General features: G+C 37.9%; 1 protein-coding gene across 1 annotated transcript in view; it reads left to right on the top strand.

Moving 5' to 3' along the window:
* Positions 1–18,408, top strand: part of si:ch211-196i2.1 (collagen alpha-1(I) chain) — a 78,816-nt gene that overhangs the window by 35,391 nt on the left and 25,017 nt on the right. Inside the window, exons 6-22 of the mRNA XM_044095731.1 lie at positions 6,373–7,014; positions 9,802–9,846; positions 10,224–10,343; positions 11,744–11,782; positions 11,864–11,917; positions 12,001–12,054; positions 13,287–13,394; positions 13,493–13,546; positions 14,275–14,328; positions 14,594–14,638; positions 15,578–15,631; positions 15,780–15,824; positions 15,904–15,957; positions 17,023–17,067; positions 17,159–17,212; positions 17,283–17,327; positions 18,319–18,372. Of these exons, the coding sequence (XP_043951666.1) occupies positions 6,373–7,014; positions 9,802–9,846; positions 10,224–10,343; positions 11,744–11,782; positions 11,864–11,917; positions 12,001–12,054; positions 13,287–13,394; positions 13,493–13,546; positions 14,275–14,328; positions 14,594–14,638; positions 15,578–15,631; positions 15,780–15,824; positions 15,904–15,957; positions 17,023–17,067; positions 17,159–17,212; positions 17,283–17,327; positions 18,319–18,372 (1,566 nt within the window). The remainder of the gene's footprint in view (positions 1–6,372; positions 7,015–9,801; positions 9,847–10,223; positions 10,344–11,743; positions 11,783–11,863; positions 11,918–12,000; positions 12,055–13,286; positions 13,395–13,492; positions 13,547–14,274; positions 14,329–14,593; positions 14,639–15,577; positions 15,632–15,779; positions 15,825–15,903; positions 15,958–17,022; positions 17,068–17,158; positions 17,213–17,282; positions 17,328–18,318; positions 18,373–18,408) is intronic.

Below are 18,408 nucleotides of genomic sequence, written 5' to 3'. Positions count from 1 at the left end.
CACCAGTGGTGGGAAGTAGCAAAGTACAAATACTTTTTTGTACTTCTGTAAGTATTTGTACTTTCTACTTCACTACTTTTCTACAAAACCATCGCGGTGATACTTGTTTCATCCAAGTCGCTTTTTTCTGTTAAAATGTGAAGTTCAGGGACTTAACGTGGCGCTGTAAAATCCAAGCAATAACGGGACTTGCTAATTACGTGTGTCTGCTCTCTACCCATGATGCAATGCAGCCAGTGTTTGTTCTGTACCCAGGATGCATCACTGTAGCCCTACAGTAAACTGTTTAAAAACTTCTGATGTTTGTGTGCCTTCTGACCAAAGCCCTACTGTGATTTGCTAGGCTAAATTAGCAACACAGTTAGCAAAACTCAACAGCTATAAAACTGAAACCATGAATGATCTGAGGAGTCGCATCCTGAAGCGCAAACTGAACAGTTAGCTAGGTGTGCAGTAAAAACTTGGGCCTGTGGAGTTGATAAACTATATTTAAAACATATGTTGTATCATTGAAACGTAGTGGTTTGCTTTAGCATTAGCTTTCACCAAATATAATGTTGGCATAGTGCTTTAGAGTTGATATTAGCAGAACTAATATTTATGGTTTAAGCTACATCCTCGTTCCCATTAACCCTGATTAATCTTTCTGTCTTATGCAGATGAAAAGCTTCTTGGTTTTTATGATGTTGTTTGTTCACTCATGTTCCCAAACAAACACGAACGGCTGGATTTATACTGGTAACCAAACACCCACTAATGAAAAAGCCAACCGCGCTAACCATAAACTGTTAGCTAGCTCCGCTAAAGCTAACGCGCTATTCCGACACAATTCAGTGAAAATTGAATTACTGAGGCTAATATTTAATATCCAATAAAAGACGTTATGTGTCGATAGCTGCCTTTACGCTACAAATGTGTGAAAAACTTTTATATTCCGTTTATGTTGAAAAAACACAATTTTCCTATTGGACTGTTTCCATTAAATAAGAAATTAGATTAAAATGAAATTATTCACATGATTAGTCATTAAAAACATGCGACATCTTCATCCTCCACCCACTTCCTGTCGTCTTCTTCGTCTTTTCCATCAGTAGTAACATCCTGTTGTTGATTATATGTTTTGTCTGGTGCACAATAAGAGTTTTGAGAAACGCATCTATTTGTACTTGGCTGGTAAAACCAACTCATCCTAGTGCAAAACCTTTTTAGCAAAAAACTTTTTCTCAAAACTGGCGTGATTCCATTAAGCCAATTTATTTTTGTAATTTCAATTTGCACATTTTTATGGTTAATGGAAAAGCAGCTGCACAACAGCTGGATTTATACAGGTAATCAGAAATGGACACAGCTACCTACATATAGGATCTAAGCTTATTCATGTTAGAATGGCCCAGTCAAAGTCCAGGCCTCAATGCAACTGGGAATCCCTGGTAAGAGTTCAAATATGCTCCCAGTACCAAATATTGTACTGGGCAGTACATTCAGTTTAGACGTGGAAATATTTGTTGCTATAATTGCAGCAACATGTTTCTGCAAAGCATTCGCTCATGAAGGCTGACTCGAGTTTTGGTCAACCATGTTTAATTTTCCTCACGTTATGCTTGTCTATCCTACAATAAAACTCAATAAACACATTGACGTCTGCGGTTGCAGAATTAGAAAAGGATCAATTCAAACAGTTTTGCGAGACACAAAGTGTTTTAGAATAAAACCGTGACAGTCTTGGTGAGTGAGACATGGTGGCACATTTAACACCTTTTTTCTAAGCCACCCATTTTTATTTGCTTTTTATTTGTTTTTGTTGGCTATGTCACATTCCCAGCGCTAGAATGGATGTTTTGAGACTTTTCTTTTTCTATCACTACTGTGTATTTTAAAACCAGACCAAGCTAAATAAAGTTTCTGTTGTCATCCCGTGCTTCGTTATTCACAGTTTTCTATATGAACCGTTTCCAGCTCAACTGTGTAACCACTTACTATTGACAAAACCAAAAAGACGCAGTCAGAACAAAGAGGATTTAATCAGCTTTATATTAAAAACCTTTTACACTTAACCTGGTTTGTAGTGGCCTCTGACAACCATTTGTCCTCCTTAACTAAAAACTGCTGGGTTGTGTTTTGCCTCTCCAGCTCCTTCAACAGTAGAAGAGTTTTAGGGAAACAAAGTCTTGAGTCTGCTAGAGCAGGACAGTCGCTGATGTAAACGCTGTGATGTAAACATATAATAAATCCCCAACAACCAGTTGCCCTAAATGGAGCAATGAAATTGAGAATATTCTGATGACATGCAGACATCATACCACTCCAAAACAGAAAAAAAATTTGTTTTCAGGTAAATTTTGCACAAGAGTTTTTATTTTTCTGCTAGAATGGTCAATTTAAAAACTAATAACCAACATTTTTCTTGTTGTCTCGGTGGACATGTATGTCCTGTTGACCAATCATGGTCAATGAAGGTGGGGTGTAACTGGGAGGAATGGGTTGTCCGATCTCAATGCTACGCAATAACTAACCATGATGAACACCACAGTCAAGTATCAGGTGGCACATAACGGTACTCGGCACCAAAGGTTGACTGAATTTTCTAACATTTGAGACTCAAAGCTTGAATTGGACTCTTCCTTAATAGGCCAAGGATTTACTTTGAACTTGAGACTTTACTTAATGTCTGGAGCTCAAGTCTCATCAACAGTCTGTCTCATAATTAGCGGGATAGCAAAGCTTCAGGCTGCAGCTTTGACAGGAAATCTTGTGTTTTAACATTTGCAGACCAAAAACTCGGGATGAAAGTCAAATCTGTCATCCCAGATTTTGACCTAATGACTCAAATATTCTGAGGATTTGACTTTGGTTTGTCCTTCAAACACTTGAATCTCAACTTGAGACAAAATAATTGAGGCTTCATTTGATCTCCATTGCCCATTGTTATGCCTTTTTTTAAAAAAACATTTCATTGTTCATTTAAGTGGCTTTTTTACACAGTTGATTTGTCTGAATTTTGCAGCACTTACCAGATTTTCCAGCACCAAGAGGGCGTACGTGTGCATGTGTTTATTTTATTGCTTCTGGACATTGTTGGCAGTTTGATGGTCACAACATTTGTGAAACACATTTAGCTGCTTTGTCTTGAACCACCCATTTTTAATTGATTATTAAAATGCAGTCATGTGAATGCGACATGCTGTCGTTCCAACTCTTTTAGGTTTAGGTTTTAGGTATGTTGGTATACCTTCAGACATGGGGGGGGAGGATGTGGAAGAGTTTTACAGTAAGTCTGAAAATTTAAATGAGGTTTGTTGTTAATAAGCTGCTAAATTGTAGAGCTTTCAAACAAAGATCATATTTCATGAGAGCGCCACCCTAACGGTGCTTTTAGCCACTTTCTTACAGACTGGTGGCTTGTTGATGGATGGACTGACATGTAGCATAGTCAGTTAGCGAGCCAGCTATGGATTTCTGAAATGCTTCGTGCTTTCAGGACCTGCTTGTCATCCCAGTCCGATCAGGATAACATTTCTCGGCTTTTCTCCCAGCCTGGAGGGGGATCATGTGAAGGGTCAGTGTTCACCAGAACAGATCCAGTGTCGGCTTGCCAGCTGCCTGAATGTTGCCTGAGACGACAGAAAGAGTAGAAGAAGAAAAACAACCTTTGTTTTCATTCGGGCCCCCTTCGTCTGGTCTTGTGCCGATCTGCAGACTGTTGCTGATTTGACAGGCCGGGTGAAGTCAAGACTCGCTCTGTGCTTTCATTATGTCTAATATTTAATATCTGATGAAAGAAAAAACCCTGTAAATGAGCTGATCTGTGATTATTTGGTCATGTTGTAATAAAATTACTCACCTGTGTTCAAATCCAGGTGAAATTACAAGAAAAGTTTATCTTGAAGAGGACGTTAATTAGATCATAAATGTTTCAGTCATGTTTAGGTAAAATAAGTTCAGCATCCTGAAGCAGCGATCTAATTAAATCCACATCCAGACCAGTGATGGTTATTAAATAATCAGATTTATTATGAATGTGTCTGGAACGGCCACTAGGGGGCATAAATGAAATGCAAAAGGCCTTATTTGTTTTCATTCTGAATTTTTTTTTTCTTTTTATTCTGAATTTCACTTAGATTATGTCCCAGTTTTACCCTGATTTTATACAGACTTTATCCTGATTTTAATCACATTTATGACCCACTTTATTATTACTTTTCTCCCATTTTTAAAATTAAATTTCATCAAAAATTTCTTACAATTTCCTTCAGTTAAATTTGTTACTAGGATTACCTTTTGCTTTGTTCTCTTTGTTTTATTAAATTCTAATTGTAATTTTTTTATTAATTCATTTATGTACATCAACCTTTTGAATTTGAGATTTTACTGATGTATTTATTATTCTTTTACTTTTATCCAGTTCCAGCTTTTATTGTGGTATCTTTTGTAACTGTTGTTGGATATATAAATATTTTTTTATGTTTTCCTGTCCTGCTTTTATCACCTGTTTTCATGGAAGGTTTTAGACATTTTATTTCAGTTTTATCCTCATTACATCGACTTTATTCATTTTACTCAGATTTATTTTTGCTGTTTTCTTTTTATCCCATTGCTATGCTAATTATTCTGGTCTTATTCTGATTTTTGTCTCGTTTGTAAGAATTCTCAAATTTTTCTGCTTGTTTTAAACTTAACATAAACTGATAAATTTAGATTTCCATATCTATAAAACAGATTCTGTCCTTGAGGAGAGATAACGGTAACTATGGTAACGTTTCTACAGGAAATGGCAACAATGTTTCTCTTTACTTTACAGCAACCAATCAGATTTAAACAGAACATTAAAAAAAAACAAACGGCCTCCATGAGTTGAGATGTGTGAAAATAATATTCAAGAAAAGTTTGACTAATGGAAACATTTCAACACTACTTAAGTGGTTTTGAGTCGTTGGACCGCAGACCGAACTCGTTCACACTGAGAAATTACAGAACTTTAGCATCTCGTTTACCCACAGCTCAAAAGTAATTAAGCAGATGAACTTTAGATGAGGTTGAAAATGATTTGAGTGGATCTTAAGAAAACACACTTTCCTTTTGTGGTCTGTTTATGGCCGCATAGACTTGGAAAAGAACCTCATGCAGGTTGCAGCCATTGTTGTCAACTGTTTGTTTTTACAAGCTGCAGTTGGTGGCAGCAAGAGGTCCTTGGTTCAGATCCCGGAGTTATGGAAAGCACTGAGTCAGGATTTTTTTGAAGAATCGTGTAGGTTGAGTTCTGGAAAACATGTTTTTAATACCTGAAAACAGAAGAAATGCAAAATATATATACTTTTAATTCATCCGCCAGCCTGGAAGCTGCAGAAACCAGCTGACCCTCAAAGAGGCAACACAGAGGAACCAAGTTCAACAAGTCCATAAGCATCATATGGACTTGTTGAACCGTCCCACCAGTCCAGTCCAGTCCAGTCCGCTTTAATCAAACTACTTTACAAAATCCATGTGAATCCATAATTGGACCAAAAAACTCCATCTGCAAACCTCGGTCTCGGTTCAGTTGGAGTGAACTCTGGTGCCGTTCAAACTCATATTATGTGAACCAGTCTAAACAGAAATCCTACAACTGCTGAAATCTGATGCTACTCCATTTCATGATGAAGGAAGTTGTGCTCTGTGTCTTCTTCTGAGATTTTTGTGTAGTTTCCTTCGATGATTCTTGGTGCAGCGCCCCTACAGGTGAAGATGGGATCAGGTTTTCCAAAGGGTTTGGTTCGTTTGACTCGGTGTGAAAGAGAACCACACCAGATGAAAATGTTGTTGCAAATTTGGTCCCCAAATGAAGTGAATCTACCGAACCGTCGGGTCTGAAAACACCTGGAAAACAAAACATAATATAAACCATAAGTTCAGACTGTCGTAAGACTTTAGTAATAAATACAGTTTTTTTCATTACACCAGATTGTGGTTTGGGTTGGTGACCTGACTGGGACAAACGAGTGTAGATGACAATGGATGGATGGCCGGATGTTTCTTTATTAGAAATAAAATGACTCGTGTTGCTTTTGTGTCGATCCAAGTCCAAATCACAGTGAGACTTGGAACAGATCAAACCATAAATATGCAGTAACGTTTGCTTTAATCTCAGAGAAACAGTAAGGCAGCTGGACACAATAACGATAATAATAATTGGGTGCATATTGTTACTCGTGTATTTTCTGTTTGTAGGATGTGTTTGAAAATCACTAAGTCAACATTTCGTCATTGTTATATGTTCCAGAAAATGAATCACATCTGCAAAGATTCAAACATGCAGTTAATGATGGATTGTAGACTAAACCTAATCACTCTCACAGTCTCTGTAAAACTGAACCTAATTCTTTTGTTTCTCTACAGAATGAATCTCAGCGACAGGAGTTGTCTCGTGGCGATGGGACGATACCCTCCCGGCCGAACCGAAAGGGTTCAGTGGGACGTGGAGACGTTTTTGTGGTTGAAGAGGACACCGATTTGTTAGATCCCATCTTTCAAAGCGGTGGAGTCGTGAACCCTCAGTGGAAACCTAGAAATGGACTGAAGGGAAGCCAGAAGGGCAAACCGGACGCGTCGTCTAAAAAAATGGAGGAGAACGTTACAACAGAGAAAAAGACAGACTCTCGGACTTCGGTGGTGTTTCCTCTAAAACCCTCGGATAATATAATCGACTTGGATGTTGGAGGTTCCCCAAAGAAGCCCTCACTGGGAATTCCTCTGCTTCCCAAGACTCCTAGAGTTTCAACTGAATCAAATGAACTAATAGAGGAATTTTCAGTGGAGATCAACACTGTTTCACCTGCAACTAGTCAGGCCCCGATCCAGACCACCAAACCACCGGTGCACCAAAACAAGCATGAAGGGAAAGAAACAGAACCAGAGAGAGGAGACCCTCAGATTGTGACCACTGTGTCCAGAGAAGGAGATCTGGTCCTGGGATTTGATGGGAAAACGTACAGGCTCCGGAGGGGACGGCCTGGCAGGATGGGAGCCCCTGGACCAGATGTAAGTCTGTCTTTATGCTCTTTGTGACGCACTTTTAAAGGGGGCTAATAAAGCAAAGTTTACATTTTGCACAATTTTATGCTTCCATTTGAGTTTCTACTGCTTCTAAAAACAGGCCAAGCATTTCCTGGCAATAAGTTCATGTTTTCTGGTGTCTGAAAAATTTACCTTTTCAAAAACCTTCAGAATGTAACGTCACAAGTCAGCAGGAACTGACCCTTCACGCCCAAGCGGAGTTCCAGCATGTTTGGTCAGCTGGTTTTACTGCTGCATCCGCTGTACAATGGCTGCTGGAAAAGACAAGTGTTTTGTTGTTGACTTGCCATCCAGATACCACTTGCTGCATTCTTGTTTTTTGTGGACGAGGCTCCACTTCTGCTTTTCAAAGATGTACCGTTGTGTAATTGTGCATCTGTCTGCAGCCATTTTCGTTTGGTAGTGTGAAGGTTGAGTTGGGGGCGTGGCCAGCAGCAGCTTATTTAGATTTAAAGTGTCAAGACAGCTAAAATCTCATCATGAATGAATGACTGTGTGCAGAAAATGTAATGAACATGTTCTGTATCGCCCAGCCTATCCTAACTAGTTCAAGGAAGCATAATGGTTCACCTTGTAACAATTACAGGAAAGCCACCACAAAGACAAGTGTTGCTCGGCTCATTCTGGATGAGAAATGTTTCCTGGCATTGCTGTTGCCAAGGCCATAAATGAGACCAAGACCCCCCAAACATGGAAGTGATTTCCTGCTTTGCATGCAGCATGTCAGAGTGGAGCTGGAAGTGGGAAAAGATGATCTCTGAGAGACAAATGGTTCTGGTCTCACAGCTTTCTGAGCTGCTGCTCTTCGTCGGCCGCCATCTGAAACCCATCAGCGACGGTTCTCATCGCTCAGACGGGTCGGTCCACATGCCTTTGATGCCGCCATGCGAGAACATGGAGCGGCCTTGTTGGGTTTTAGAACGTTACCAATGTGACACTGTTAACCTTTCACTTCTGATTGGTCTGAAGGACTGAAGCTGATCCCTGTTGATTGGGTTTCCTGCTGTAGGAAACGAGTGACTGCAGGGTAGATGGAGCCAAATGCAGGCTGCCTGCTTGGCAACGTACATCTGGAGTCATGGTGCTGTAAAATCCACAAGCCCACTCAGCATAATTACTGTGATTGGAGCCGGCTGGAGAGAGGAGGTTATTGGTTTCACTCTTCTCATGTACGACGTTAGATCTTCTGTTAGTAACAGGGCTGGACTGATGACTGAGTGAAAACACATTTCCTAGAAGATGCATGGGATATTTGACATATTACTTGGTTAGGATGTTTTATTTATTCAGATTTTTGAAGCTTTAGATCCCCCCCCCCCACATTACTACAAATATATTTCTTTGGCACCAATCAGCTGCATGTGAAAGGCAGATTTTTAAAAATGGATTCCAAATAAACAGTTGGACCCTTTACTAAGAAACTAAAGCTAAAACTTCAACCTGATTGATATATTTTTATTATTTTCTTTAAATTAAAAATGTTTTGCTTTGATTAGGCTACTACTGAACTGAAAGTGATAATTAATTTGAGTAATTCTTAGAATTTTAGCTTAATTTTATTGAGCTTTGTCTTGAAATATGTTTGATTAAGTTGTTTATAGTCATTATTTATTATGTTTATAGTTATTTGAGTGCTGGTTATTATAGTTTACACTTATTTGATTTATTTTTATACTTTAGCATGTATTATAGTTAGTAGTTATTTCATTCGTTATAGTTTGATTACTTGTTACAGTTTGTAGTTATTTGATTATTATTTATTATTTGCCTAAATGTCAAAAAGGAATTGTCCTACAACTACTAAAAATGTTTTATTTTTTTAATAAAATGCGTTTTTCCTAAACGTCTGTCGCTAGCTGTGCTCTTATGCTAATGCTAGCTTGTAGCATGTGAAGATTCGGCTTCAGTTTCTCATTTCTTTTTATTATTTCTTTCTTTGTATTGTAGCCCATAGCTGGGCTGCTGCAAACAGTTTTATTTATGTCTTTGCTTAAGAAAAAATAAAACTTTCTGTGAATAAAATGATAAGAACAGCTGATGATTATTTGCAGGTAGAACCAGAAACATTCCTGCAACTCTTAAAGTATCAGTTCATTTGGAATAAACTGCTGTTGCTAGCTGTGCTCCAATGCTAACGCTAGATTGTAGCATGTGATAGTATGGTTTCACATCTTGTTTTTTTAAAAAACATTTTACTTCAGTATTTATCTATACCAGAGCTGTTGTAAGCATTTTTATTTGTATCTTTGCTTAAGAAAAAATAACATTTTATTTGCTGTTCCACATGTAAGTTTACTTTTTTAACTTGCTAACTTGGCTAATACAGTATGAGAGAGGAGCTGTAGCTTCCATTATTTTCTCTTAACTGCAATATTTTTACTCCATTTGATGGCTAACCTTACTTTTAGTAAATTAGTGACCTAAATATGCTTTTTAAGGAGTGTTGGAGTGATGAGGACAGAGTTTGTTAATGATTATTTACAGATGGAGCTGAAGTTTTTAGCTCCTATTCAGTGATTAGAGCTCCAGCTTCAGAAACATCAACAACAAAGACTATGAAACTCTCATTCTAATAGTTATTATGCTAAATGGTTGCTACATTTTTATAGCTTTAGCTACTATTGTTCTAATTTCTTAGCAGCTAGTGCTAACAGTAGCGTATATGTTACCAGGAGCAACACGTTAGCTTCCAGATATTAATGTTAAATTTTTTTTGTGAGTTTTATTGTCTTTTTGTTGCTGTTTTCATAGGGATGCCCGGGTGATCCTGGTCCGTCTGGGGTCAAAGGTGAAAAGGTAAGTGAAGCTTTGAGTTTAGCTGTGCTCCCATGCTTACGCTAGCTTGTAGCATTAGCATGCTAGCTCCAAGTTAGCATGCTTGGAGCTAACTTGGAGCTCCAAACTAAAAACAGAGAAGATTTGTGATTACAACTATTTGATATAAAAAAAACTTTCTAACTTTTAAGTTCTGTTTTAATCCCCTTAAAACATAAATATTGTAAATATGTTTCATTATTATCAGTTTTAAGTTTCAGAAGATGTCAGGATAGTTACAACTTGAGCACCATGTTCTGTGTTTTTCTTTTTTACTGGGATGCTGTTACTGAAAGACGTTTTTATGCTGTTAAATAAAGATCAGAAGCTAAATATTGTTTAAATTTCAATGTTTTCAGGGTAAAAAAGGCATTGCAGGCAGAGCGGGTAGAACGGGGCAGCCGGGGTCGCCAGGACGTCCAGGTTTACCAACATTTTATCTGTGGACGAACACGGCTGAGGAATGGGCTGCTTTTAAGGTACGGTCAGTGTTATTAACCAGCTACCAGTGTTAACAAGTGGTAAAATTAACTACAATGTTTCTGGAGACACACATTTATCTCATCATGATGAAAAAATCCTAAAATTAATTTTTTACCACAATGATAAATTTCAAATTAATGTAAATTGCATGAGAGAATCAATAAATATAATAAAATAAATGATGAAATGCAGTCACTGTGTTCAGTTTAGTGGTTAGAAACTCAACGTCTTTATGCAACTTGTGTCCTAAAGACGACTATCTTAATCTGGGTTTGTTTTTTAAAAGTTCTTATTTGTGTTTGTGGAGTTTTTAGTGCAGTGCCATCCATGCTACAAGTCAAAATGAGCAAAATAAACTATTAAAGTTCAATCTGTGTGGAGGGAAGTCATGCAAACTTTTACTTTCTGATTGAATTCCTGAAATAAATGAACTTTTCAAACACATTCTCATTTATTTAGTTGCACTTTTGCAGCTTTGGGTAGCAGCTCGTTGCATTTACTTGAATAACTTTTTTTGGAAAGTATTTTTACTTCGCTGTACTTTGAGTAATTTTTTGTGAAATATTTCTGGACTTTCTACCCACTGAATGAAAATCAAACATGTTTTAACCAAAAATTCACCAGACAGACACACACCTGCAGGTTTTGTTAAAGTTTTATATGTTTTTTTTATTGAAAGAAACTGATTTGGAAAAAAATGTTTAGTTTTTTTTTTGCTACTTTTTGTTACTTAAATGAATTATTGTCCTTTTGGCTCCGTAAAATACCAACATTAACACTCAACTTTATATTTTGGTCCGTCTGATGATGTAATTTTTAAATATTAAATGATTCATAATTGAGTAGACTTTTTACCAAATACTTTTTAAGTGGCTACTTTTTACTTGTTAGTTGTAGTTCTACTCTAGACAGAAAACTTAATTTTTTGCATTTTTATTATCTTTTCTTGCCAGTTTGTAGAGACAGATGTGTTTTTTATTAACCTAATTAGTATAAACTGAAACCTTGAAGCGTGATTAACCCTGAAGTTGCGTTAAAAATTTGAGACGTTCCTCCCGATCTGCAGACATTTGGCCTCCAGATTGATGTAAAATCCTGCTGTTGCAGTTGTAGTGCGTGCAAGCCGGTGTTCTGCACTCATCTGTTTTGCCTCTGCACCGGCTGCAGCTGCAAGTTGTTTAAAGCGCTCAGCGTGATGGAGAACCGCAGCTTCATCACAGAGCAGGGATGACAGAAATAAGGTCTGCTTGTGGTTTTATGGTGATGCTGAATGCACTTTAAACCCGGATTCCTGGTCAAATATTCACTTTTACACTGAAAAATGGGTTTTATCTGCTTGAAATGTTAAAAAGTGATTTTCTTTTTCATTCTAATTCTTGACCTTTTTTACTTTCAGCAAACTAATTTCTACCAGCTCCTGTCGGCTGGTTGGCCTGTAAGTATGAAAGTGACACTACCAGCCTGTTCTTATGTAACTCTGAGTTATTAAATGAGTTTCTTCTTGGTGAGCTTGCAGACTAAGGAAGGACCTGCAGGACCTCGTGGAGAGATGGGAAAACCCGGCATACAGGTAGCAAAAAAACCCAACTTCATTTAAAAAAACTAATAAAGCGGAAGATGAGCATTTTTATTTTTATTTTTCCTGTTTTCCAGGGGCCGCCTGGTGAACCTGGAGAGGACGGACAGCCAGGGATCCCGGGAGAAATGGTACATTTTAAAAACAAAATGGAAAAAGAGCACAATAAATTATTGTAATAAACAATAATATCGTTATTTTGAGACCATTTTCAATTAATACATTGGTAATGGCACAATAATGCAAGAACATATTCTCAAAAGAACTTTAAATTGAAACACAGGAACTGGAAGACATTTTAAATATCCAAAATAAACAAAGGAAAAGGAAAAGAAAAACACCAGACTGAAGACTTTTATCACCCAGTTTGGTAGAAATATAGAGAAAAGAGAAAAATGATTAATAATGCTAATGGAGATTGTTGAGCTTGTTTTAGTTTATTATGCAATAAATTGATTTATTTCTTATTGTGACAGGCCCAATCGTGATTTTCACAACAATAAACTAAGTATGAACTATTTTAATGAAACAAATAATCAGATTTTGTTTCTTGTTGAAACTCGATCATAGATTAATAAAATCTTAAAGTTTTTTCCTTGTTAAAAGAAATTCATCCAGTTTTCTTATAATTTTGGGTTCAGTTGAAGAAAACCAAAAATTATTTAATTGATTCTCAGGAATAAAAACAGTATTTAGGCCAATCTTTATTTGAAAACACTTCCTGTATTTAGCCAAGTTTTCAAAAAGCAATTAACATCAGATTGAGGTTTACTTTAGTGAGTAGATGTGGTCCTAGTTACCATGACAACAGAAGGAAACCAAAAAGCTTGGAAATTACAAGCTTGTGTTAGTACATTTTAATTTAAAAGTGGTAGTTTTGTGCTAATTTATAAAATTCATTGGTATTGAGAGGGCCACAGAAAATCAGTCCAGGGGCCACAAATGGCCCCCGGACCTCACTTTGACCATCCTCACCCTAAAATAGTTTCACTGTGTATAGAATAGCTTTTGGTTGCAATTTAAGCATCATTTCCATTATTTTTCCGACGTTTCATCCAAAGTCTTTTCTTGTTTTCTGGTTCTCTGCACTCGGGTTCTCGGACAGCGAACGTTTCTAAAAGTTCAGAGTTCAAGGTTTAATCCCCAGCAGTGACTCCGCTCTGAGCCCCTCCTGGATCTCCACATTTTACACTGATTTTAAATAATGTTGCTGGTTTTCAGAAATGGATGAACTGGGTACCGAACACACAACCCTGAGGGACGCCTGTCCCTTTTCAGAGGCTCCAATATGAACCAGGATTCTGGTTTTTCCTGGAGGAAGTTGAGCCACCAGTTAGACTGTTGGGTTTATGTTGTCTTGTAGGGGGACCCAGGCCCCAGAGGGCCCCCAGGACGGCCGGGGACCCCAGGCAGAGAAGGGGACGATGGGGCAGACGGCCAGCCGGGGCTTCCTGGACCTCCTGGATCGCATGTGAGGACAGATCGGGTTTTAACCCGTTAACGTTCAGCATAGCTCATTCGGCTCATTTATCATGAAAATCTCTCCATGTTGTGTTTCTCCTTCATCAGGGGCCGTGGGGCCACAGAGGAGAACGAGGACCAAAGGGAGAGAAAGGTGATGAGGTGAGAATAAGACATTAATGATTAGATGGTAAATGATAAAAGGTTTGTATTATTCTGGCTACAGAAATGATTACAGCTTCGTTCAGAAGACTTTAAAAAATTCAACAAATTCAGGTTCTGCTTTAAAATGGTTTAGAAAAGAAACATTTCAGGGTTTAATTAGCCAGCTACTAGCTAAACGTTTTCATCCGTCCGTCTTTCTGTTGATCCAAACATCTATCCAGTCGTCTTTATTTTCTACCCGTCTGTCCATCCTTCCATCTTTTATCTGAAACTCTTTTAATTTTGACTCTTTTCTAACATTTATCTGGATGAAAATTCAGTGATCAGGAAGGAAAAGATGGTTTAAAGGAGCACTGTTGAAATACAGGACGCTTTGGGTCGCCTCGTCTCCATGGAAACCATTAAGGCACTATCTACATGCCAAGAATGAGACATTTCTTTCCTACCATCACAAATACAAACATGAGGTTGGCCATTGAAACAAAGTCTGAATATGTGAGAAAAACCCTTGGACTCATGGTTTAGTACGGTGGAGGGTCTGTGATGCTGTGGGCCTGAGCATTAAAAACACTTTAGAATACTGGGTTTTCCAGCACAGTAATGACCCAAAACGGTTGTAAGCTGTTATTACTGAAAAATGGAGAATATTTTAATAGAAAACATGTTTTATGAGAAACATGTGCCGTTTTTATAGCATCAATCTTTTTCCTTCTTTATGGTTTCAGGGTCTGGTCGGCGACCGCGGGCCCTGGGGGGAAACTGGTGGGCCTGGTGAGAAGGTACTCATCAATAATAATCATTATTATTGTTTAAAGCTGCTGTAGATCTTCTCACGCCCTATAGATCAGATTTTTATGAGGAAGTTCAGAGTTCACTAGGTCATAATGGGCACCTAAGGTTTTAACGAGCAAATCAATTAAGTTTAGAGACATAAAGAGGCTTTAGTGGCTGCAAAAAACATGATTGGTTTATTGTTTTAACCAAACCTTGTTGATCTATTTTAGAGATTATTTTATGTTTGTGTTCTTTTCTTTATTCCTGCAGGGTGAAGCTGGACTGCCTGGTCCCCCTGGTCCTGTTGGACCTCCAGTGAGTCTCTTCCTCCTGCAGCAAATACAAATCTCTTGCAACTTTGGACTGGATCTATTATGGAAAATTCACATTTTGAACATTTTTATGCTTCCATTTGGGTCTCAACTGATTCTGAAAACAACCCAAGCGCTTAAAACAAACATCCTGCCATTTTTTTGGCAACAAATTTATGTTTTATAATATTTGGAAAATTAGCCATTTAAAAAAAACTTTACGAATCAACAGGCACTGCCCGTTACCTAGCAACCCAGCGGAACTCTGCCCGTCACCTAGCAACCCCAGTGGAACTCTGCCCGTTACCTAGCAACCCAGCGGAACTCTGCCCGTCACCTAGCAACCCCAGTGGAACTCTGCCCGTTACCTAGCAACCCAGTGGAACTCTGCCATCACCTAGCAACCCCAGCGGAACTCTGCCCGTTACCTAGCAACCCAAGCTGAGTTTCAGCTTGTTTGATCGGCTGGTTTTAGTGATACAAGCTAAAATCACATGATTGATTTTGTGTAAAATACTGTAGTGAACAGGTTTTGAATAGGCCGTCCTAACCTGTTCAAAGACGTATAATATGTCACATTTTAATAATTTTCTGTCCAATCTTTGACCTCAGCAGTGAAAGTTAAGTTTAAGGCATGGCGACCAGAATCTAAAGCCTCTAGTCGCCATGTCTTTTAGAAACAGGAACAGAAATCCAGTAAAGACCTGTTAGCTACATTTTCAGCTTAAGCTAAGCTAACTAGTTGGTGCTAAACATCCTGTTTCCTGCATTATGTCCGAAAATCAGAAAAAGATTACATTAATGTTTGGGTTTTTACCACAACACTGGCTCATCCTTTGAGTTTGGGAGCCTTTTTATGATGAAATGTGAGAAATATTTTATATAAATGGAGGCTGATGTTGTTTTGTTTGTCCTATGATAACATTTTTAATCTTCTCTGCAGGGACACCAGGGGGTCCGAGGTGCAGAGGGGGAAGAAGGACCCACTGGACCCGACGTGAGTTAAACATTTATGAGTTCATCATAACTGAGAAGAAGAAGTCAGAAAAGTTTTCTCTACTATTAAGGATTTAAATAATTTGTCGAAATTTTTTTTTCTGTTTTATTTATTTAAAAATGTAATTTTTTCCCATGTATACCTCCAGGGGGAGAGTGGACTGGACGGCCCCTCGGGCCCCCCAGGGCCACCAGTAAGAACACAACTGTTTTATAAATATGTTTTTATTGCGTTAAAATGTCTTAATTAATCAAATTTAACTTGTGTTGCAGGGAGCGCCGGGTCTCACCGGACCCGTTGGTGCTCAAGGAGCCAACGGCTCCAGGGTAAAACCATCAACGTTGAACATTCTCTGTTTTTATTGACCTTAAGTTTCATCATTTCACCATCTTATGGTATTTTTCAGCCATTTTGTTGTAGATTTCCTGCTATGGTTGTGATCCTTCTCCTATTAATAACCAAGTCCTAATAAAATCAAATCATTTTATTGAGAAAACGTCTGTTAACTCCTCACAGTTTCTTCTCTAATTCCTGAATAACTGGCTGCTTATCAGCTTAAATGCCCCAAGAGTTATGGAGTTCCTCAGGGCTGTCTGCTAAGCCCCAGTTTCTTGTCAAAGATTTTTAGGAACAATATTGTCTCCTCTGTCGTAGAATCTGTGTTCCTGCTTCATTTCCTGATTTGCGAAACACACAGGAGTTTAGATTTAGAATATCAAACTGAACAGAAGCAAAAGTTTCATTTTTGCACCTGATTTTCATTTATTCTTCCTACAGAAATGTGTCAAACCATTTTCTTTAGACCCAGTTTCTTATACAACGTGTTTAAACAGTGATATACTCTTAATTTTATGTTCTGTTTTGATTTTCTTTGCAGATAAAATCCTTAAATAATTGTGAAAAATACTTTTAATTGGCTATTTTAACAATTCAAACATCTAATATGCCTTAATAATATTTAATTCCCGCAGTGGAAGCCATCTTAGCTAGCGCTACCAGAGACGCTAACAGTCTTCCTTATCTCCGCTCTCCTGGATTCAGCCAATCAGAGCCAAGGAACCTACAAACACCAGCCAATAGCCTGTCAGCTAGCATAGCCTCTAGCTAATTTAGCTTCCCAACCTGCATTTTCTGTCAAATATTTTAGAAAACCTCTAAGAAAAAATGCAGAATTTTCCAAAACACAGATGTTTTTTTGTGAAAACTGAACCTTGTGTGGTATTTATTTTTACTTTTACTTTGTTTTACTGAAGGAACAATAATGTAATGATTCAGGTTTTGAATGAGTCACAGGAACAAACATTAACTGACCTTAATGTCTAAACCTGGTGAACTGGTTGCTGTTTTTGTGTAAAAAAATAAAATAAAAAACATGTCTTGTTTGTTTGTAGGGTGAAATGGGCCCAGCTGGTGGTGTTGGCCCCCAGGGCCCCGAGGTATAAATTGTTTATGCTGCAGATTTTCAGTTTTTCCTCATGTTTGGATTCTGGTTCAGACGTAAAATGTCTTCGTTTTGTTCCTGACCAGGGGCCTCCGGGTCTGCAGGGGCCGATCGGACCTCCAGGACACAGAGGGCCTCAGGTGAGCTCCGGTTTCTCTGCTTGCTGCCTCGTCAGAGGAGCTAAAATCAACGTTATTTCCCTCCTAACAGGGTCGTCCAGGGCTGATGGGCGCCGCTGGGCCTAAAGGAGATCCTGTAAGTTAAAAACATTTTCATGTGACTTTGAGTTAATCCTCTGAAAATCTGTTTTTAAACAGAAATCCTCCATTAATTATAAAAATAGTCACTTCTTTGACTGATATATTATTGATTCTACATTTAATTAAAGGAAACTAGCGAAAGAATTCGCCTCATCCTGAGTTTGTCCACATTTTGTCACCACAAACTTCAGTATATTTTGTAGAAACAGCACAATAGAAGTGAAAATGCTTCTGTTTTCAATTTAAATTATTTGCCTAACATGATAGTGGCAGCATCATGATCTGAGGAAAAGGCCTGGAAGTTGGTCAGAGTTGAACATTACGAAATATAGAGCCACAAAGAACTGGTTTACATCAAGGGTGTTCAAAGTGAGGTTCGGGGGCCATTTGTGGTCCCTGGAGGAATTTTTGTGCGGCCCCTCAGTAACAGAAATTCAAAAGAAAAATCTGAAACTAATTTGCTAGAAACAAAAACTCTGAAATTTTTAGATTAATCTCAGAAACCTTTTAGAAAAATCTCAGAAATTTCTGATTTTCAAGTCAAATATTTTGAACTTTAAAATAAAAAATATTCCATGTTTGTTTTTTCTATAATTTTTTTTTTTAGATTAAAAATTTGAGGATTTTTTTTCTTGGAAAATTTCCACTCTTAAAACTCGGAAATGTCCTTGTTCTTTCTTGAAAATTTTTGAGATTAATTTTAAAAAATTCAGATTTTTTTTTGGCAGAAATTTACTCTTTTTTTCCCCTCCATCTTCAGTGGCCCTAATAATAATAATAATAATAATAATAATAATAATAATAATAATAATAATCTTGTGCTGTTTGGACAAATTAATTCCCCTGTGGAGATCAATAGAGTGATCTTTAATCTTAAATCTTGAGTCCTGTTTGCAGTTGCCATATTTAATCATATAGATGCATAAAGTTGAGTATATTTTAATTTCTGTCAGGTTTTTGTTTAAAACTCTGATGTTTGTCCTCAGGGGCCTCTGGGGCCGGTGGGCCCTCGGGGGGATCCTGGTGTTGAGGGCCCTATGGTGAGTTCAGGTCCTAAAATTCACCTGGTTCTCAGC

This window comes from Gambusia affinis, linkage group LG17 (genome assembly GCF_019740435.1).
Source record: "Gambusia affinis linkage group LG17, SWU_Gaff_1.0, whole genome shotgun sequence".
NCBI classification, from domain to species: Eukaryota; Metazoa; Chordata; class Actinopteri; order Cyprinodontiformes; family Poeciliidae; genus Gambusia; species Gambusia affinis.
Note: the sequence above shows the minus strand (reverse complement) of the source record. Positions and strands in the feature narration are given on the sequence as shown.